Genomic DNA, 22,654 nt, shown 5'->3' with positions numbered 1-22,654 from the left:
CCAACATGGAGGCAAGGGCAGGCACACCAGTAGTCAGCAGTAGTCAACATGGATGCCAGTTAAGCCCAGCAGTCGCCAACATGGAGGCAAGGGAAGGCACAACAGTAGTCAACATGGATGCCAGTAAAGGCCCAGCAGTAGTCTAAATGGATGCCAGTTAAGGCCCAGCACTAGCCAACATGGAGGCAAGGGCAGGCACACCAGTAGTCAACATGGATGCCAGTTAAGGCCAAGCAGTGGGCAACATGTAGGCAAGGGCAGGCACACCAGTAGTCAGCAGTAGTCAACATGGATGCCAGTTAAGGCCCAGCTGTAGCCAATATGGAGGTAAGGGCAGGCATACCAGTAGTCAGCAGTAGTCAACATGGATGCCATTTAAGGCCCAGCAAAATGGAGGCAAGGGCAGGCCTAGTAGTAGTTAACATGGATGCCAGTAAAGGCCCAGCAGTAGTCAACATGGATGCCAGTTAAGGCACAGCAGTAGCCAACATGGAGGCAAGGGCAGGCACACCAGTAGTTAGCAGTAGTCAATATGGATGCCAGTTAAGGCACAGCAGTAGCCAACATGGAGGCAAGGGAAGGCCCAGCAGTAGTCAACATGGATGCCAGTAAAGGCCCAGCAGTAGTCAACATGGATGCCAGTTAAGGCACAGCAGTAGCCAACATGGAGGCAAGGGCAGGCACGCCAGTAGTCAACATGGATGCTAGTTAAGGCCAAGCAGTGGCCAACATGTAGGCAAGGGCAGACACACCAGTAGTCAGCAGTAGTCAACATGGATGCCAGTTAAGGCCCAGCAGTAGCCAAAACATTCCCTGTATTATATGACTCCCCACTCCCCCCCCCCCCCCCCCCGTTGTTTTGAGTTTGAATTGGACTTTGAATTGGACTGTAGCAGTTGGGGTCAGTTTAACTGGTTGACTTGCGGAAATGCGCACAGATGCGGCCCACATTGTTGAGCAAGTCAGCCCCATTGGGGTAAGTTTTATGGAACCGCAGCAACATTAGGTTGAAGACGTGGGACAGGCATGGTACATGTGTGAGGCTGTCAAGTTGCAGAGCTGCCACCAGGTTTGGTTCCTTGTCACACGCAACCAAGCTCACCGCTAATTACACACGAACCTGGGTGATGACAACTAACTGGCTAGGCCAGCTGTCAGTCACCATCAAGGGTACACCTAATGCCTCTCGACCGGTGGTGGTGAGGCCCCTGGCCACAGCTAGACCAAAAAAAATAAAATAAATAAAACAGCTGGCTGGTTGGCGGGGGCGCGATTGGCGGGCCCCCGGTAACCAGTCCCGTTACTTCGCAGATGTAGTGTGACGTCAGAGCATGGCAGTGAGAAGAACTATTAAAAGTAAGTGAGGAAGCAAGTGAGCCTCCCAAAAATTAGGCCAGACATAGCATGGCAGTGAGCACACAGAGAACCATTACAAGTCAGTGAGGAAGCAATTGAGCCTCCCAAAAATTAGGCCAGACACAGCAGGGCCTTGAACACACAGATAACCATTACAAGTCAGTGAGGAAGCAAGTGAGCCTCCAAAAAATTGGAGTGAGTCCAGGGGCTGGGATATGTAGTGGACATGAACCCGGGTGCTGACAGCTAACTGGCTAGGCCAGTTGTCAGTCAGCACTCACCATCAAGGATACACTTAATGCCTCTCGACCGGGGGTGGTGAGGTCCCGGCTACACAAAAAAATTAAAATAAAACAGCAGGCTGGTTGGTGGGGCGTGATCGGCGGGCCCCCGGCAACCAGTCCCGCTCCTCCACAGACATAGTGTGACGTCAGAGCATGGCAGTGAGGACACAGAGAACAATACAGTCTTCTCAAGAGGCCACGGAATTTGAGCGAATACACTTTCAATTTTTTAAAGGGTCTCTAAGAGACAGCAAGTGCGGTAGCCTGTGTATTAAAAAGACCTGGTCAATCCTGCCTTCAAAAAGGCTACTATAACATCCAAGGAAGGTAGAAGGTGCTGTTCAGCAGTTTGAGCACCGCCTGTTGACGCTTACCCACAGCAGTGCTGCTGTGCCTAAAACTAAAATAGCCGGATTATGGCTAGATTTAGCCTCACATCCTCATGCAGTTGTGCGTGAGAGGCATCTCTTTGGAGGTAGGGAAGAACAATAACAATACAGTCTTCTTAAGAGGCCCCAAGCTAAAAAATGAAAGGACGGCAGAGAACACCCGCAAGTTGACATCCACAGATTATATGGTACGAAATGAACAACACAAGGATGCTAAATTAGGATCCACCTTTATCACTGTCTGTTCCTTTGAACAGTGGCGTGTATCTTGGAGATACAATAGATGACCAGACAGCCCTGCAAAATTGAGCTTGAATTGAAGTCGATTTGATTTTAAAATTTAAATTGAAGGTTAGAAAATAAAAAAACATAAAGTGGCCATTAGCAGCCTTTAGATGAGGCAGGTGTGGAACCTCACAAAAAATAGGCCTGACACAGTAGAGTAAGAGTAAAAAAAAAAAAACTAAAACAAGTGGCTGGTTGGCGGGGGCGCGATCGGCGGGCCCCCGGCTACCAGTGCCTCTCCTCCGCAGAAGTAGTGTGACGTCAGAGCATGGTAGTGAGGACACAGAGAACCATTAAAAGTGAGGCAGCAAGTGAGCCATCCAAAAATTAGGCCTGTCACAGCATGGCAGTGAGGACACAGAGTTTCATTAAAGCAGAGTTAGCATTTGAACCAACCCAAAATTTAACCTGACACAGCATGGTGGTGAGAACACATGGAACCATTCAAACACCGGTAGTATATGGACCACCCAAAAACTTAGCCTGACACCACAGACCCAGACCAAGATGGACAATACAATTATGGCTAGATTTAGCCTCACACCCACATGCAGTTGTGCGTGAGAGGCGTATCTTTGGAGGCAGGGACAATAATAACAATACAGTCTTCTTAAGAGGAATTTGATTTGAATGAATGAATACACTTTCAATCCTTTAAAGAGTCTCTAAGAGAGGGCAAGTGTCTATTAAAAAGACTTGGTCAATCCTGCCTTCAAAACGGCTACAACATCGAAAAAAGGTAGAAGGTACTGGTGAAAGGATGGCAGAGGACACCCCTAAGATAAGATGACATCCACAGATAATATGGTTCGAAATGGACAAGACAAGGAAGGTAAATTGAATTTGACTATGAAATTGACTCTAGCAGTTGGGGTAACATTCCCTGCATCATGTGACTCCCCACTTCTCCCCCCACCGTTGTTTTGAGTTTGACCTCGTCCTCGACCCTTACCCCTGGGGTTCACCATTTTATGTTCACTGCACAGTATGGAACTTAGATAGGCCTTGCGTATAAAATACAGAAATCAGGAAAAATACTTGTGCTCCCACGAGTTTAGGGGGGCTGTACGGTAAAATCTGGTACTAGCTGGACCTAGATACACACTGTGACACCCCCTTATAATGAGCAGTGAAGTTCTATGCAGGATGTACTACATATCCCAGAAATACAGTATAGTCCCCACGAGTTTAGGGGGGGGCTGTACGGTACAATCTGGTACTGGCTGGACCTAGATACACGCTGTGATGCCCCCTTACAATGTGCAGTGAAGTTCTATGCAGGATGTACTACAAATCCCAGCAATACAGTGTAGTCCCCACGAGTTTAGGGCGGGGCTGTACGGTACAATCTGGTATTGGCCAGAACTATACACACACTTTCTGACACCCCCTTACAATGAGCAGTGAAGTTCTATGCAGGATGTACTACAAATCCCAGCAATACAGTGTAGTCCCCACGAGTTTAGGGGGGGGGGGGCTGTACGGTACAATCTGGTATTGGCCAGAACTATACACACACTTTCTGACACCCCCTTACAATGAGCAGTGAAGTTCTATGCAGGATGTACTACAAATCCCAGCAATACAGTGTAGTCCCCACGAGTTTAGGGGGGGGGGGGGGGGCTGTACGGTACAATCTGGTATTGGCCAGAACTATACACACACTTTCTGACACCCCCTTACAATGAGCAGTGAAGTTCTATGCAGGATGTACTACAAATCCCAGCAATACAGTGTAGTCCCCACGAGTTTAGGGGGGCTGTATGGTACAATCTGGTACTGGCTGGACCTAGATACACGCTGTGATACCCCCTTACAATGAGCAGTGAAGTTCTATGCATGATGTACTACAAATCCCAGCAATACAATTCACTGTGCCGCTATCTGTGCACCATTTTCTCCTCATTCAGCGTGGTTTATGGACAGTTATCTCAGTGTACCTCAGTGTACCATCGTCTGCCTGCATGCTGCCAGTTTGATTAGTCGCTGTGCAGTGTTCTGGACGCCATTGTCTCCTCACTCACTCACTCACTCACTCACTCGCTAACACAGTGTATCATTTCCCTGCATGCTGCCATTTCGATTAGTCCCTATGCTGCTTTCTGGACACCATTGTTTCCTCACTCACTTTTCTGTACAGACAGCTATCTGACAAGCAGTGAGATTAGTGATATTACATAGATATGCATTGAGATTAAGGAGATTAGTGGGGTGTTTATCAAGGTTACACTAGCATATTTGCAACAAGCATTTTCCTGTCCATATAAACCATTGCAGCCACAGCAATACTTAGCTTTGGGATTGAAGGCTGTATATTGGATTTGCCATTACAGACTTAATTTTTGCATAAAATATGCTGTGAAACCAGAAAAAAATTATATGTGCGGTAAAATTCAAAATAAAAAGTAATATTTTTTTATTTAGCTGGGGTGGGGGTGGGGGGGATGGGGGTTGGCTGGTTCGCCCTATGGTAAAACTGACATAATACCTATGTTTGTCAAGTCGGTACAAATACAATGGTCTGTATTTTGCATAACTTTTATTTTATTTCACAACTTTAAAAATTCAAACCATTTAAAAAAAACTAAATGTTCCTTAAAATTGCTCTATTCCCATCCTTAAACGCTTTTATCCTTTGGTCTACTGGGCTGTGTGAGGTGTTATTTTTTGTGCCATGATCTGTACTCTCTATCGGTACCTTACCTGCATGTATGCGACTTTTTGATCTCTTTTTATCTCAATTTTTCTGGATTTGATACAACCAAAAATGCATAATTTTGCACTTGTTGGCTTTTGATTTAATAAATAGTTTTGTGGTGAGTGTACCAGGGTAGCAGCAGCAAAGCGGGGGGAAAGTTGGCTAAGTTGGAAGCACCCCTTGGGCACTTGTCATGGTTAGCCAGGAGTGGGACCAGCTGGGGGAGAACACATTGGGGGAGGCATTTCTATGGGGAGAGTACATGGGGAAGGCATTACTATGGGATGATATCATGGGGGGATTACTATAGGGAGTGCTTATGGGCAGGGGCATTATTATGGGGAGAGCGGAGTGGGAGGGGGTATTACTATAGGGAGAGCACATGGGGAGGGGGCATTACTATGGGGAGAGCACATGGGTGAGGAATTACTAAGGGGAGAGCACATGGGGGATTACTATGGGGAGGGGCATTACTATGGGGAGAGCAGATGGAGAGGGGGTATTAGTATGGTGAGAGCACATGGGGAGGCGTTACTATGGGGATAGCACATGGGGAGCATTACTATGAGGAGAGAACATGGGGAGGAGGCATTACTAAGGGTAGAGCACATGGGGATGGGACATTACTATAGGGAGAGCACATGGGGGAGGCATTACTATGGGGAGAGCACATGGGGCAGGCATTACTATAGGACAGCACCTCTGGGAGGCATTACTATGGGGAGAGCACATGGGGGCAGTCATTACTATGGGGAGAGCACATGGGAGCCTTAGTATAGGGAGAGCATATGGGGCAGGCATTACTATGGGGAGAACACATGGGGCAGGCATTACTATGGGGAGAGCACATGGGAGCATTAGTATAGGGAGAGCACATGGGGCGGCATTACTATGGGGAGAGCACATGGGAGCATTACTATGGGGAGAGCACATGGGGCAGGCATTACTATGGGGGAGAGCAGTCCCAACAACACATATACAGAAATTAAAGTGGGCACTTCGACATGGTCTTTAAGCGGCTAAGTTGCCTCAATGCGTGTTTTGGGCTTGGTCACTGTACCGATGGTGCTCTACTCAAGCAGTAAGGTCATTCGGCAATTAAGAAAATACAGTGGCACTCACCAAATCCATAGAAACAATCCTTTTTTCAGGTCAGATACAGAGCAACAAACAGGTGCATTCCACAGGAAGAGTGACGATCGTTTCGCGCTACTGCGCTTTGACTGGCTCACACTGATTATGTCATCAGGTGCAGCTTAAATAGGTCACTATAAGCTGAACGCCCGGAATATATCATTTTCATAACAATACATGTGCAAAGAAAACTAAATACTGTATATCCACACAAAATATTAAACACAGTCTACAGACTTTGCTACAGAAAAGCAGGCATTTCCATTCTGTCATTTAAACCTGCTGGTCCCGTGGCTCTTCAGCCGTGAAGAGGGTTTCGACAGACAAGCAGCTGAACTCTCTACAGGTTTTTTTTAGCTAGGAAGTATCCCCGAGCAATAGTCTATGAGGGTTAGGAGAGGCAAAAGGAGTACCTCAGAAACATCTGAAAGGAAAAAAATAATGAGGCTCTTAGTGACAATAATCAGTTTGTGTTTACTTTTACTCACGCCCCTACGGACAAAACCATACAACAGGCAATCAGACGCCATTGGCACCTTGTTGAAAGTGATCATGACTTGGCAGAGACAGCGAAACGACAGCCCCTGTTTTCATACAGTTGACAAGTTGAGACATAGTAGGTGACAAGCATTACTATGGGGAGAACACACAATAAGATATTACCGCAACATAATAATTACATGTTATCATTATGCCCTTGCTAAATAAAACCCTTTATACCAATATAACAACACTATACAGGGGAAAAATAATACCACCATAGAGTACTTTGACCATGTATTACAACCACGGATGCAGAACATTGTTACCTCCATACAGTGAGCATACATCCAGTGACTCACAAGCAACATCTTCTCTGGACTCTTTTATTTCAGTACCGTGTTCACCTCTATACAAAATTCCCAATGTAGTATTTAGGGCCTCAATTTGGGCCCTCAAACAGTACTTATGCCTCCCTTATGCCCTCACATAATAGAATTGCCACCATCGGTGCCCCCATATAGGAGATTAGCCTCTTTGCTCCTTCATATACTAGCCAGGTGCCCCCTCTGTGCATCCATATAGTAGTTTGGCCTCTCTTTGGCCTCTGTGCAGGGATCCCCCCCCCTCCCCATGTAGTAGGTAGGCATCCCTTATAGGTGATTGCCCAGTATGTATTATTTCCCATGTAATTAATCTTACCTGTCAGTTAGCACCCCCTTCAGACAGTTAGCACCCCCCTCCAGCACCCCTCTCCCAAATACATATCAGCCTCCTCCCCAGCAGGCTTACCCCTTGGCTTATCATTCTGACAACAGGTAACATAAAGCAGCACCTCTGTGTGTGCTGATAGGTCAGAGGTCAGCAACCATACCTCTCCTCAGTGTTGTCCAGTGGTGGTCTGAGGACTTCTTTGTAAGAAGAAAAAAGCTCTGGGGATCCAACTGGGTATAGTGGGTAAATGTATTAGGAGGAATGCAGTATGTGACGGTAGGTGTAGGACCAAATCAAAGTTTTCTGCTACCTGAGATGAAACCTGAAATGGTGCCCCCCCCCCCCTACACCCCCTAGTGTTCATACCACCCCAACAAGTCCCCCCCTACACACACACACACACACACAACCACCACCACCACCTCCACCTTTCAGCCTATTGAAAATCATAAGTAAGGCGTGTGTGCAGAATCCCAGCAGCTTATAACAATAAGTAAACACACAATTGAGCTCCACCATAAATTGCCCTGCCCAAGTCTTACCTTCCATCCTTGGTGAGGGCAAGAGCGAAAAAGTTTCAAAGTTTCCAAATCCACTAATGTGTGTAAATTGTAAAAGTGTGTAAACAATTCTTCAATCTTTTTTGCTTCTCCAAGAATAAAAACACCTGACATATACAAGAGTCAATGCATTGTGACTACTCATGGTGATCTTATTCATGGTCATACTACCATTACACCTTGTGCTCCATGTAAAGGGGTAGTGATCTCTTCTCTGCAGAGTGTTTCCAGTCCTGACTTCCTTGCATTCAACCTCTGTGTCCAGCTATCAATGGCAGGTCATAGGGTCAATGAAGTCAGTGGTGTGTAGCAGACAGTATAATTACGGTCACTCCATAAAACATGTCACCCGTGGCAATAAACTCATTTGGCAGGGTGTAAATGTTTGAGTGAATTTGCTGTGAGTGTACATATATAGCAGGGGAGATTTATCAAGACCGGAATACTCTAACGTTGGTCATAAATAATGCCCCGCCCCCATACAGTCCACTGGATTTACTAAAAGATACACGCTCAGGAGCAGGTGTAGATTTCTGCCATGGTTTATGCCTGGTTGCAAGTATAAACCATGATAAATCAGGTACAGGAGGAGGCCACGCTTCCTCTTCGCCTTGTCGCACCCCCTTGTCGGCCCGTCAGGCAAGCAGTCCTTACACCATGGAGGTGCAGATTTTTGTTTAAGCTTACTGGTTTGGGCAAAATCTTTGCCTTTTCCATTGCACATGCCAGGGGCAAAGTGAATAAATCTGCCCCATTTTATCCCAGTCAGTTCCATAGAGCGTGGCTGTCCATAACTTCTGCTTGGTTAAGACCAAGCTGCTGGGACTGTACATTGAGCGGCAGCTATTATTACTGGCAGCATGGGGTCATAAGGGGTTAAATAGAGAAAGCTTTACTATGTGCCTTTTGTATTTTACAGGTATAGTTAGCTGTTAGAGGTTGATGGGTCTCCTGAATATCATGCGCTGTCAGTGTTTGCTGAAGATGACTTCAAAAACTGAAAAACATTCTGTATTCTTATTGACAAAGAGATCATAAGCAACCAGATGATTATATGACATCTCTTTATTCATTTATAATATGTATTACTTTACATGTTTTATGAACTTTGCAAAAAAAAAAAAAAAAAAAAAGATCTTTATATAGATTTAGTATTGAAAGGGGTTTTCAGGGACTTGCTAGGCTGGTAGGGGACACAGCCCAATCTGATGAGTCTAGTGAGTGGTGATGGCCACAGTACAATATATGAATAACCTCTTACTTGTCTTCATTACTGGTGAGCTGCAGTACCAAGATGTCCACAGTACGTCTCCTCAAAGGGCGGGTTCACACTACGGAATGTCCGCGGAATTCCGTCAGCTGTCCGCCCGCACGGGCACGCGCTTTTCCACCGGCTCCATAGACACCATTCTATGAGCCGGCGTATTCCGCGATCCGCTGAAAGAAGTGACATGACACTTCTTTCAGCGTATAGCGGAATACGCCGGCCCATAGAATGGTGTCTATGGGGCCGGCGGAAAGGCGCCCAGATGTGCGGGCGGACAGCTGACGGAATTCCGCTGACATTTTCCGCGAGAATTCCTCAGTCTGAACCCGCCCAAAAGCTGCTCAAAAGCAAACTTCTGAGAGCAGCTTGAATGATATTGTAAAGTACAGATATCAAACTTGTGGCCCTCCATGTATTGCAATCGTATAACTCCCACCATACATGGACAGTCTAATCCAAAGATTTAGCTTTCCAGGGACAATGGGAATTGTAGTTTTGTAGAAGCTGGAAGTATGTTGTAGAGGATTGTAACTGATCACTGATTATTACTATATGAATTGAAATCATACAACTCTACATGATTAGGAGGTCTGCAATGAGCTGTATGTATATATTACATTCTAGGACAGTAATGGCTCTTTTTAGACCATCTTGATCTCATAGTATATCAAAGACCTTAAGAAAAATTTCATTTGACATATTGCACTTTTAGCCTATTTTCACATGGTTTTTCCTCTATATTTTTTAAAAGAAAAAATTTCGCTGTTTGGCCGTCCATCAGTGCAGTGACAGCTATTGGTACTCTGGTGGTCTTATTGCCCTTTGGCTGTGTTTTTAATTGAAAAGTCTATTTAATTAAATAGTAAAAATGATGAAAAGACAGGGAAAAATGAAAAACTCTGTGTGAACAACTAAAAAAAAATAACGTCCGCTGCTTGCAAAAGACGTCTGAAAATAATTGACATGATCATTATTTTTACATCCGCGCAGACAACGTCCATCTTTTTATACACTGTGTGCAGGGACGTCTGCCCTTCCATTGACTTCAATGCACTGCATTGATGACAGGTACTTTTAATTTGATATCTTTCTTTTATTCTGTTGGGTGGTGATCACATCGGTGCACCCTACAAAAAATCCCAACTGAATGGGGAAGAATATGTTATTTCTAAGAACAGGATTTCTGGCAGATTGGGAATTTTTTTCTCCCATTGTTCGCTTTACAATATAATATTGTAGATTTTTCATAAGCTCAATAATGCTCCATGTAAATCCATAGCAAGTATTCCCATGACTGCCTCATAAGTAACTCATGACAATCACTCATGACATGATAAGGTATTATTACCGATTCAAATTCCCTTCTTGGTAATTATATAAAGACCTGTAGCATCAGTGCAGAGAGAGTCACCTTGTGAGTGATGCAAGATTACACTATGGCTTCCCATAAGCACTATTGTGTACATGGCTTCAATTCCAGACAACATCTGGAGCATTACTTTTCAGATAAACCTGTCTTTGAGGAAGATTTCTTGATATTTCCCATTGAAAACCTTACGAAATTGTTCTTAGAGGGTATGTATGCTTTAATACTTTTTATTTTTTACTTTTTATTTTTTCTTGTTCTTTTGTTATAGAATAATATTTACCTTTACAAATTAACACGAATCTAATTATCTAGTCTAATTCTTAAAGAACAATTAGAAGTGGGACCCAAATCTCTGTTCAGAATGCACAGGCGGTTTGCATGCGTAACAGCTGCTAAATACACTTACTATGAGAGCCGCTGGAAATAGATGAACGCTGCACTTGGCTATTTCCAGGGCACGGTGTCACTGTCGTTATAACTTTAATAATCTAAATAAACAGGTGATGTGATATAAAGCATATTTGCAATTTACAATTATTATTATTATTAGTTATCATGCTTCATAACAAAGCTATACTTACTTGTATCCAGGTCCAGGCTCCTGAAGGCAGATTTTTAGTCTTGTGCTGGTTTAAAAAAAGAGACCAAATGCAACTCCTGGGCAATACAGAGAGTCACAGCTCAATGCGTCCATCAATCACATGACTGCCTTCTCTGCAATGATCAGGACTTCCTGAGTTTGGTCTCTTTTTTTTCAACCAACAAAAGACTAAAAAGCCTTCAGGAGCATGAACCTAGATATAAGTAAGTATAACTTTGATGTAAAGCATGATAATTAAAAAAATAATAATAATGTAAATTGCAAACACATCTACTGTTATATCACATCTACTAGATCAGTGCCCACTTGCCAAGCCTATGACATGGCTCGATAATCATGCCGCGGGGCTGCATAAACATTGTTAATGATGTCTGTGCATCCCTTGCTTTAATGTGTAGGCAATGGCTGATTAAAGGGGTACCCCAGTGTCAGTATATAGAAAATAAAAAAGAAGTTATTCTTAGCCCTCCACACTTCCCCGATTACATAGTTACATAGTTACATAGTTAATACGGTTGAAAAAGACACATGTCCATCAAGTTCAACCAAGGAGGGGATGGATACATGCTTCTCAGATGATCGGTGTGTTTATTAAATAGGGCGATAGCTGCCTGATTTGGCCTGATTCAACAGATGTCAGGCCGCTTTGTGTAACAGGTCTTTAGTCTTTTATTAAATATTGGGCTGGAGTCACACACTGTAAAATAACTCTATATATGTTAGTCCACAATAGAGTAGCACAGCTGCTATCATCCCAATAGTTACTCGATGAAGGCCATCACATAATGCAACAAGAAATGAAATGTTGCAGCACTCCCTATACTGTAGGTCATATTCAACTGGGGCAAAAAAGTATGTAACGCTTCAACCCTATCAGAAAGCCTTTCTCATTCTACAATAGACTTAATACTCCGTATACTTTTTTGCCACTTTTTAAAATAAACTGCACCATTTGAACATGTCACGGCCGCGGCGGCGTCCCGCGTTCCGGGCCGCCGCCGCGACCGCTTCCTGCCCCATGCAGCAGCCGGTGTCCATAGTCGGGGACCCGGCGCTGCTATCACCTCGGCCCCGGGGGGCGCCTCACCTCTCCACGCTCCTGTCTCCCGCTGTGCCGGCCGGCGCGCGCGTCCCCGCCTCCTAGGGCGCGCGCGCGCCGGCTGTCTCAGATTTAAAGGGGCAGTGCGCTCCTAATTGGTAGTTGCACCTAATCACTCCCCTATAAATCCCAGCATGCCCTGTCCCCTGGGTTGGAGCCTCTACATGCTTCCCATAGCGTTTGGCCCAGCTCCCTGTTGTTCCTGTGTCCTGTCCGTTACCTGGTCCCAAGTCCCTGTTCCTGAGTCCTGTCCGTTACCTGGTCCCAAGTCCCTGTTCCTGAGTCCTGTCCGTTACCTGGTCCCAAGTCCCTGTTCCTGGTTCCTGTTTCCCTGTCACTCCACCTGTTCCCGTGTCCAGCCTGTCACGTGCGCTCTCACCTGCAGACCATTGCCTGTGCCATCTCCTGCCACGCCTCGCCTGCCGACACCAGCAACCAAGCCAGGGGTAGCGACCTGGGGGTCGCCTGCCGCAGCAAGTCCATCCCGCCTTGCGGCGGGCTCTGGTGAAAACCAGCGGCCCCTTAGACTCCGCTCCCTGGTGAGGTTTGTGCCATCGCTGGTGCCGGCCCAGTGGATCCACTACTCCAGGCGTTACAGTAGGCTCCAACCATGGATCCCGGCGAGGTGCCTGATCTCCGTGATGTCGCCAGAGTGGTCACTCAGCAGGCGCAACAAATCCAGAAGCAGTCACAGCAGATCCAGCAACTCACTGCCGCCTTACAGCAGCAGACTACTGCCCAGCGCACACCACCTCCTGACGCTTCTTCTTCACTCCGACTGGCCCTCCCAAGCAAGTACTCTGGGGACTCTAAGTTGTGCAGAGGATTCTTGACTCAGTGCACCATGCACATTGAACTTTTGAGTAGTCAGTTTTCCACCGAGCGCTCTAAAGTGGCTTTCATCATCAGCCTATTAGAAGGTAGAGCCCTGGCCTGGGCCACGCCACTGTGGGACCGTGATGTTCCAGTTGCTGCCAATCTCCGGGCCTTCCTATTCGAGTTTCGCTCCGTCTTTGAGGAACCTGCCCGTGCTTCTTCAGCCGAGACTGCTCTCCTCAACCTCTCTCAAGGCAGCTCCTCTGTTGGTGACTACGCCATCCAGTTCCGCACCCTGGCAGCCGAATTGGACTGGAACGAGGCCGCCCTATTGGCCACCTTCAAGAAGGGCCTGTCTAGTCGTGTGAGAGACGTGCTCGCTGCCCGAGACCTGCCTACCTCCCTGAACGAACTCATTCTACTGGCCACCCGAGTTGATACTCGTTTTTCGGAGAGGGAGGAGGAGGTTCGGCATGAACATTTACTAACCCGTTCCCGTCGCCATCCCCAGCTGGCGCCGGTTTTCCAGAATCCTGACCTTTCGATGTCCCAACCCTCTCCTGAGATTCCTATGCAGGTGGAACGGGCTCACCTGACGCCTGATGAAAGAATCCGGCGCCTGGAGCAGAATCTCTGTCTCTATTGCGGTGGTTCCGATCACTTCCGGCTGGGATGTCCCCTACGTCCCCAAACATCCGGAAAATGCTCGCACCTAGGTCCGGTGGGACAGGTGTCCCTAGGTGTGAATGCCACCATTCCAAGTCTGTCTATGCCAGTTTCCATCCGGACTCTCTCAGGACGAAATCATCAGACTACTGCCTTCCTCGATTCTGGGTCAGCAGGCAGTTTTATTGCGGCAACATTGGTCCAAAGATGGCGGCTACCCGTGACCCGACTAGCCAGGCCCCTGACTATCTCCTCGGTCACGGGCGAAATTCTTACCGACCGTGTGTACTACCAGACCGCATCTTTAGTCCTCCAGGTGGGTCCTTCACATCAAGAAGAGATATCCTTCTACGTCCTGCCCCATTCTTCCCCCGCGGTCCTCCTGGGACTCCCGTGGCTACAAGAACATGCCCCTCAGCTGGACTGGAGAACCGGGGAGATTCTCACTTGGGGTCAGGACTGTTCCCACCAGTGTCTCAAGTCACCTCAGACCAAGTGTATTATGTCATTTCCTGTCCCGGCCAAGCCTCTATCCGGCCTACCGGCAGAAGACCAAGACTCGGCGGATGCCTTCTCTGCCGAGGTGTACCCTCTCCCCGTACCCAAGACTAAGGTCGTGTCCTCTCACCACCGGAAGAACTTACAGAAGGTCCTCGTCCACAGACCCACAGTCCCTTGCCATGTTTTACCGCCTGATCGCCTAGCACCAGTCGTCACCTCCTCGCTTCAGAGAGTACCCCCCGGAAAGACTCATGTTCACCCTGCGCTTCGAAGAGGTATTTTGAAGTGGGGTCATTCCTCGTTGGAGGCCGGGCACCCTGGAGTCCGTAAGACCGGCCAACGGATCTCTCGCCACTACTGGTGGCCTAGTCTGTTTCAAGATGTCAAAGACTTTGTGGCTTCCTGTGCCATCTGCAGGCAAGAAAGAGGGGGAGGCCAAAGGGGGGGGGTACTGTCACGGCCGCGGCGGCGTCCCGCGTTCCGGGCCGCCGCCGCGACCGCTTCCTGCCCCATGCAGCAGCCGGTGTCCATAGTCGGGGACCCGGCGCTGCTATCACCTCGGCCCCGGGGGGCGCCTCACCTCTCCACGCTCCTGTCTCCCGCTGTGCCGGCCGGCGCGCGCGTCCCCGCCTCCTAGGGCGCGCGCGCGCCGGCTGTCTCAGATTTAAAGGGGCAGTGCGCTCCTAATTGGTAGTTGCACCTAATCACTCCCCTATAAATCCCAGCATGCCCTGTCCCCTGGGTTGGAGCCTCTACATGCTTCCCATAGCGTTTGGCCCAGCTCCCTGTTGTTCCTGTGTCCTGTCCGTTACCTGGTCCCAAGTCCCTGTTCCTGAGTCCTGTCCGTTACCTGGTCCCAAGTCCCTGTTCCTGAGTCCTGTCCGTTACCTGGTCCCAAGTCCCTGTTCCTGGTTCCTGTTTCCCTGTCACTCCACCTGTTCCCGTGTCCAGCCTGTCACGTGCGCTCTCACCTGCAGACCATTGCCTGTGCCATCTCCTGCCACGCCTCGCCTGCCGACACCAGCAACCAAGCCAGGGGTAGCGACCTGGGGGTCGCCTGCCGCAGCAAGTCCATCCCGCCTTGCGGCGGGCTCTGGTGAAAACCAGCGGCCCCTTAGACTCCGCTCCCTGGTGAGGTTTGTGCCATCGCTGGTGCCGGCCCAGTGGATCCACTACTCCAGGCGTTACAGAACATGACTTATAAGGAGAGTTGCAACAATCCCTTTCCCTCTCCTTCTCTCTCTCCATCTATCTATGGAAAGTGTCAGTAAATGCACAGGCAAAGGGAATAGAGCAAAGCCTTTATGATTAAATTTGAGCAAGAATATAGAGTTTCTAGATTTAGTATTGGAAATTTTCCCTTCAAGATTTTTAGAACCTTCATAAATTTGTTCAGTATCATGGATATTCTAAAAATTCTGTTGTGGGAAAATTGGGTTTAAATTTGCTATTATCTGCCAATCTGTGCTACTGTCATTTCCTGACCTCTTCTAAATATATTTAAAGGGGATGTACCACCAGGTACATCCTCTTTAACCTGAACCCACTGATGGAACGGCGCCGGCCCCAAGAAGCATGAGCCTCTTAGTGAATCCTCCTGGGGAAAAGGGGGCGGAGACTCACTTAGCACTTTTCCCGTTAGCTCTTCTCCCCCTCCCTACTGACCTAAACTTAACCCTATCCGCCACATACTTGTTCCTTACTTAACACTTTAGGCCTACACTCCCAGCTAACTTAGTCATGCTGGGCCTCTGCTATGTCTGCGCCCCTGATCTGTGCCCTTCCTTTCTAGTAGATGTTTCAATATTCGTGGATTGTTTTTTCAGGTGACATAAAAGGAGATGTCCTGATTGACCTCAGCGCTGGTTCCATGATCCACCATCTCTATGCAGCCTGTGAATTTTTCAAACACATCATAATCCTCAAGGTCAGAGACAGATGCATTATGGAACTAAAAAGATGGCTGAACACACGGACAGGAGCATTTGAATGGGGACATGCCACAAAGATTCATATAGACGTAGAAGGAAAGAGGTGAAGTATTTTCATTGTCATTGTTGCTAATATAAGATGTTAAGCTGATCTAGGAAATGTTTAGATATAATCTTTTTGCCTAATTCTTACAATTCTAGTCTCAATCCAGTGCAAAGGTCAGCAGCATCTAAGCATGTGGTTGACTGAAGGAAGTATATCAAAGGTTGATATTAAGGCTATGTTCACACAAAGTATTTCAACAGCTGTTACTTGATATTTAAAACCACTGGTGCTATTTTGAGTATAAAGTAATGATTGTGGTTTAACATACTTTGGTGGCCGTCATTGCAATGACATTACAATTCTGGTAAGGGTGACCACATAGAGGTCTATGGGGGTATCCAGAATTCAGTTTCTGTATGAAGTGTTACCAAGTATGACCCGATTTACATGTACATGATATACAGTCAGTAATCTGGCTGTACAGTATATCAAGCAGGGCAGGTTCTGCGTCATTTTGGCAACAGGGCGTATCTTGATAAAAGCGTCTTTTATCAAGATTTGGGTTGCTAGAAAGCAGTGTGGGTATTACGGCATAGAGCAGTGTTGCACCCCTACCAAATAATGTTCTACTGAATACAAAAACATCATTCAGTGACTCACAGGCGACCTCTTCTTTGATCTGAGGCGTCACTTACCTTTTCCTATCTATCTGTCCCAGACCTCCATGATGATTTCCTGCAGCTACAATTTGTCTCTTCAGAACCTGCCAAACAAACATCTCAGGCCTCCGACATTTCCAGCATCTTCCTTTCCATTTCCCCTCCTATAGGTTCCCTAACTGTAGTAATTGTGCTGTTTGGTTCAGTAAAGTCAGTAGGTAACTGGGTTGCCCCATGTATGTAGGATCCTCTACTGTGCTCTCACATATGAATAATGTCCCCTGCTGGGCCCTGGGCCCCTTATAACAATAATGTCTCCTGCTGTGCCCTCCATTTAGTAATAATGCCTCCTGCTGTGCCCTCCACATAGTAATAATGCCTCCTGCTGTGCCCTCCATATACAGTCATGGCCAAAAGTTTTGAGAATGACACAAATATTATATTTTCACATGATCTGCTGCCCTCTGGTTTTTATGTGTGTTTGTCAGATATTTTTTATCCCATACAGAAATATAATTGCAATCATATTATGAGTAACAAAAGCTTATATTCACAGTTAGAATGAGTTAATGCAGCAAGTCAATATTTGCAGTGTTGACCCTTCTTCTTCAGGACCTCTGCAATTCTCCCCGGCTGCTCTCAATCAACTTCTGGACCAAATCCTGACTGATAGCAGTCCATTCTTGCACAATCAATGCTTGCATTTTGTTAGAATTTGTTGTTTTTTGTTTGTCCACCCGTCTCTTGATGATTGACCACAAGTTCTCAATGGGATTAAGATCTGGGGAGTTTCCCGGCCATGGACCCAAAATCTCTATGTTTTGTTCCCTGAGCCAGTTAGTTATCACCTTTGCTTTATGGCAAGGTGCTACATCATGCTGGAAAAGGCATTGTTGATCGCCAAACTGCTCTTGGACGGTTGGGAGAAGTTGCTTTTGGAGGACATCTGGTACCATTCTTTATTCATGGCTGTGTTTTTAGGCAAGACTGTGAGAGAGCTGGTTCCCTTGGCTGAGAGGCAGCCCCACATATGAATCGTTTCAGGATGCTTTACAGTTGGCATGAGACAAGACTGGTGGTAGCGCTCATCTTGTCTTCTCCGAATAAGCTGTTTTCCAGATGTCCCAAACAATCGGAAAGGGGATTCATCAGAGAAAATGACTTTACCCCAGTCCTCAGTTAGTCCCTGATGTTTTTTCTGGAGAGAAGTGGCTTCTTTGCTGCCCTCCTTGAGACCAGGCCTTACTCCAAGAGTCTTCGCCTCACAGTGCGTGCAGATGCCCTCACACCTGCCTGCTGCCATTCCTGAGCAAGCTCTGCACTGCTGGTAGCCCCATCCCGCAGCTGAAACACTTTTAAGAGACGGTCCTGGCGCTTGGTTATCTTTCTTGGGCGCTCTCGAGCCTTTTTGGCAACAATGGAACCTCTCTCCTTGAAGTTCTTGATGATGCGATAGATTGTTGACTGAGGTGCAATCTTTCTAGCTGCGATACTCTTCCCTGTTAGGCCATTTTTGTGCAGTGCAATGATGACTGCACGTGTTTCTTTAGAGATAACCATGGTTAACAGAAGAGAAACAATGATGCCAAGCACCAGCCTCCTTTTAAAGTGTCCAGTGGTGTCATTCTTACTTAATCATGACAGATTGATCTCCAGCCCTGTCCTCATCAACACCCATACCTGTATTAATGGAGCAATCACTAAAACGATGTTAGCTGGTCCTTTTAAGGCAGGGCTGCAATGATGTTGAAATGTGTTTTGGGGGATTAAGTTCATTTTCATTGACTTTGCAAGTAATTGCTGTTAAGCTGATCACTCTTTATAACATTCTGGAGTATATTCAAATTGCCATTTTAATAACTGAAGCAGTAGACTTTGTAAAAATTAATATTTGTATCATTCTCAAAACTTTTGGCTATGACTATAATAATATTGCCCCCATTGTGCCCCCATATAGTAATAATGCCCCCTGCTGTGCCCTCCATATAGTAATAATGCCTCTTGCTGTGCCCTCATATAGTAATATTGCCCCTATTGTGCCCTCCATAAAGTAATAATATCCCCCTGCTGTATCCTCCATATAGAATACAGACATGTCAGATCAGTGGCATACAGCTGTAGCCGTTCGGGAGATCACTACGTCATAGTAAATCAGAGGTAAAGGGTTAAGGGTGAATATATATTCCCGATGGGCTAGGTTATAAGTGTGTTCTATGCAGTGACCTAGAACCCCTTTTCTGTGCTGCTGATATGCAAGGGCGTCCCATTATTTCAGTTTATTCATTATCTTTGGGGTATTTTTGTGTGTATGATCATTCACCCTGCTAGCCTGCACTACACCATCGTCTGCAGACAACCCCCCCCCCCCAAGTCACCTCACATATCCCATGCAACACTAATATATATATATATATATATATATATATATATATATATATATATATATATATATATTTATTTGTAGGACTGTTATAATAACGTATAACATACCTAACCACAATGATGTGAGTAACCCTCTGGCTTTAATGATATCAAGGATAAGTGTTGGTTGCTAGAGAATAGATTGCTCCTCAATTTTTTCGTTTTTTATGTCTTTCTAGGTTTGGTTTGCATATAAGGGGAATAAAAACCCTGGGCTAATCACAGGTTACTGACAATAAGCAGAAGATTAAAACTGGAGTATGATCTTAGCAGGCACCCGTTATTGTGTGCCTTGTGCCCTTCACCCATGTTTTATTAGTGTTGAATTCCCAATTGGTACTCACCTCTGGCTTGTTCTTTCACCCCTGATATTGGTTGTGGTTTTGTACTGTGCTACATTTTTGGTATTGCAATGGTATTGTTCTTATAGTATCCTACCCTTTGGCGCCTCCCTCACTGGACTGGAATCTCAGTGCCCAATCAGATCCTGGGGCTGGAACTCCAACCTCCATAAACTACTCCCTTCATCATCCCCCTTGCCTACGATAGAGCCTCAGTACCTGAGTGTAGCTAAGCTTGTATTTTGTATCCTGATTGTATTCCTTGGTTTTCCGGATTTCTGGCTTGGCTTCAGACTATTCAACTGACTTCCGATTTTGTTCAGCACCGTTTGTTATTGACCCAGCTTGTTCACCCAGAGACTATTGTGTTTGTTTTGTCTGGTCTACTTTCTACACGATATCGGGTTAGGGACAGTGGCCCAGTCACCTGCTGCCACCTAGGGAAGTTTTGGTAAGTAAGCAGGGACAGCGCGGTGGGTGCAAACACAAGGGCGTCACCTGTCTTCTGTCCTTCTGTCCCCGTACCTGACAACTTCTCTATTCTTCTTCGGTTAAATTCAAATTAACCACCATTATAACATATATTCTAGCTGTTGAGTTTCCATCCTGTCTTAGTTATGTGGACTGTGGAAAAGTCTGTTAATTTTTCCCCATTTCTTTCAGTGCCCAGTTACTGGACAAAGAAGCTAAAGTGAGAGAAGCGGCTCAACATGTTGCAAAATGTGACCTTAATAAAGAAAAAATCATGGATCCAGTGGTCTTACCGCCAGCGGATTGTATCATCAGTGTGTTTCTCCTAGATAATAGCTGTAAAGACCAAGATGATTATATCAGATATCTCAGGAAGTTCTCAGAATTGCTGAAACCTGGAGGTCACCTCATATTAGTTGGAGTTGTAAATATGACATATTACACAGTCGGGAGAGACAAGTTCCATGGTTTCACATATGATGAGGATTTTGCCAGGAAAGCTCTAGTTGGAGAAGGATTTGTCATTGGTAAATGTGTAACTAAGGAAGCGACAGGTATAAGTGACCTTGTTGACCATAAAGGCGTCATATTCATTGCAGCTCGCAAGGAGAAGTAGGTAAAAAAAAAAAAAAACCTTACAAGTTAAGGCTATGTTCACACTATGTAAGCTACGTAATAATCACGGCCGTTGTTGATTATTTGCAAAAACGGCCGTGATTACTATGTAGCTTATGTAGTGCTGCCTTCTATGGAATCCTGGCTACAGGAATAGGGGCTTAAGTCTGCAAGTCAAGAGTTCATATTTAAAGCTTTAAACATAATATAATAACTATACCAAGCCTTCCTCTATGGTCCTATTGACCTAAATTAAATAATCTGGTTAATTTAATTGTTTGTGTTAGTTTATGCTAAAAGTATATATAGGAATATATAATTGTTACTCTTTAGTATTAATGTGTGATGTATCATGGATCCTAGGGGAGATTTAAAAAATAAATATCTCCATGGATGGTTATGCTTATAAGATAAAAAAGTTAGGCTATATGTTTTAAACATATTTGGGACCCCTTACTTTGGATCTATATTGGCCCTGAGGTCTAGCGTGTTCATTACAGGCTCATAAGTCTTGGGATCAGTTGCTTCATCATTGTTATTCTTCTTATTATATGTTTTATATGGAAAGTGCAATAAAGTGAAGCCTATCACATGTAATTGTTTATGTTCTTTATTAGGACGGGAGCTTTATCACTTGGTATATGTACAGTATTAAACATATTGGGGCTGATTTACTAAGGTGTTTTACCGTCGGTTTAGTTTTCTGACACATTTACTAAAGATGGGCGGTACAACCAGTGTGTTTGTGTGTGTGTGTGTGTGTGTGTATGTACAGATATAGTGCGTGGGTCTGACTTTGTCTACATTTGGTTAAACCATAGGTTACCATTAACCTGAAAGAGGCCAACCAAGTGTTCTTTTGGCCTCCTTTGGGGTGTTATGCCTTAGCATACTTTCTTTTTTAACCCCTGAAGAGAGAGTCCAACCAAATTGAAAAACAACATGCATTTACCTCCCCGGCTGCATCGTTGTTGTCCACTCCTCCGCTCTGGTCCCCGAGTCCTCAGCTGTTTATTTGCCTAAAGTGGACGTGATGTTCCAGGTCCGCTCACTCAGTCAGTGTCTGTAGCAGTCTGTCCAGCTGAGTGGGCCTAACATGTTGCGTCTCAAGTCCCCACTTTGTCCTCTGGTTTCGGAGGCTTTCTGGTCTAAGTGGAAGACAGTGGACACCAATGTTGGATCTGGGAGGTAAGTACAGTTTTGAAAAAAATGTCCTTGCGCATAATTTTCCTTTTAAGATATATATATATATATATATATATATATATATATATATATATATATATATAATTACTACATTCAGAAAAAGCAAACAAGGGTAGCACATCTATCACATTGCATCATTATATAGCCTAGTATTAGTGTAAACCATATATGAATTGCTTTTTTCACTCCAAAACACCAAGATTTTGACACAAATGCACAAAAAGGGGCAATTTTTATGTTTTGATGGGTAGCTTTTTTTTTGCGTCAGGATTGTCCTAATAGGGGGTTATCTCCGTTCAGAGCCATCCATTAAAACCAATGCAAGGATTGATGATAATGTTATACTCCTACCACTAGTGATCAAAGAATTAGAAGGAGTAAATGGTTGGAGCTGATTTTCATCCCAGTCAGTTCCATAAGGTGCGGCTGTCAGTCTCTTCTACTTAGTTAAGACGAAGCTGCAGGTACTGTACATTGAGGGGAAGCTATAGTTACTGGCAGTGTGGGGTTATAAGGAGTTAAAGGAGAAATCCGGATAAGAAAAATGTGTTATCTATTAAAGTGCATTAAAAGTTATATATATGTGTCTATACAATGTATGGCTATGTTCACACTATGTAACTGTGCGGCTGTATTTTTTATGCGGCTGTAAATGTGCGGATGAAACTACGGCCGTGGGAAAAAATAGACATGCGGCTCAAAACATACGGTCATTTACTTGGAAATCTGGTTCAACTAAAAATAA

The 22,654-nt window shown here is 45.4% G+C and overlaps 1 protein-coding gene across 1 annotated transcript; it reads left to right on the top strand.

Moving 5' to 3' along the window:
* Positions 1-10,589: 10,589 nt before the first annotated feature.
* On the top strand, positions 10,590-21,268 carry LOC138769472 (nicotinamide N-methyltransferase-like). The gene is made up of 3 exons (XM_069947979.1): positions 10,590-10,742; positions 16,046-16,253; positions 20,281-21,268. The coding sequence occupies exons 1-3, from the start codon at positions 10,604-10,606 to the stop codon at positions 20,702-20,704; spliced, it is 771 nt and encodes a 256-aa protein (XP_069804080.1). The 5' UTR covers positions 10,590-10,603; the 3' UTR covers positions 20,705-21,268.
* The last annotated feature ends 1,386 nt before the right edge of the window (positions 21,269-22,654 follow it).

Source organism: Dendropsophus ebraccatus, chromosome 12 (assembly GCF_027789765.1).
Source record: "Dendropsophus ebraccatus isolate aDenEbr1 chromosome 12, aDenEbr1.pat, whole genome shotgun sequence".
Classification (NCBI taxonomy): Eukaryota; Metazoa; Chordata; class Amphibia; order Anura; family Hylidae; genus Dendropsophus; species Dendropsophus ebraccatus.
The sequence above is the reverse complement of the archived record's forward strand: the minus strand, read 5'-3'. Positions and strand labels throughout refer to the sequence as shown.

Coding starts and splice junctions, on each gene's coding strand:
- LOC138769472 (XM_069947979.1), top strand. CDS start 10,604: ATGGCTTCCCATAAGCACTATTGTGTACATGGCTTCAATTCCAGACAA. Junction 10,743..16,045: donor TACGAAATTGTTCTTAGAGG/GTATGTATGCTT, acceptor TTGTTTTTTCAG/GTGACATAAAAGGAGATGTC. Junction 16,254..20,280: donor ATAGACGTAGAAGGAAAGAG/GTGAAGTATTTT, acceptor CATTTCTTTCAG/TGCCCAGTTACTGGACAAAG.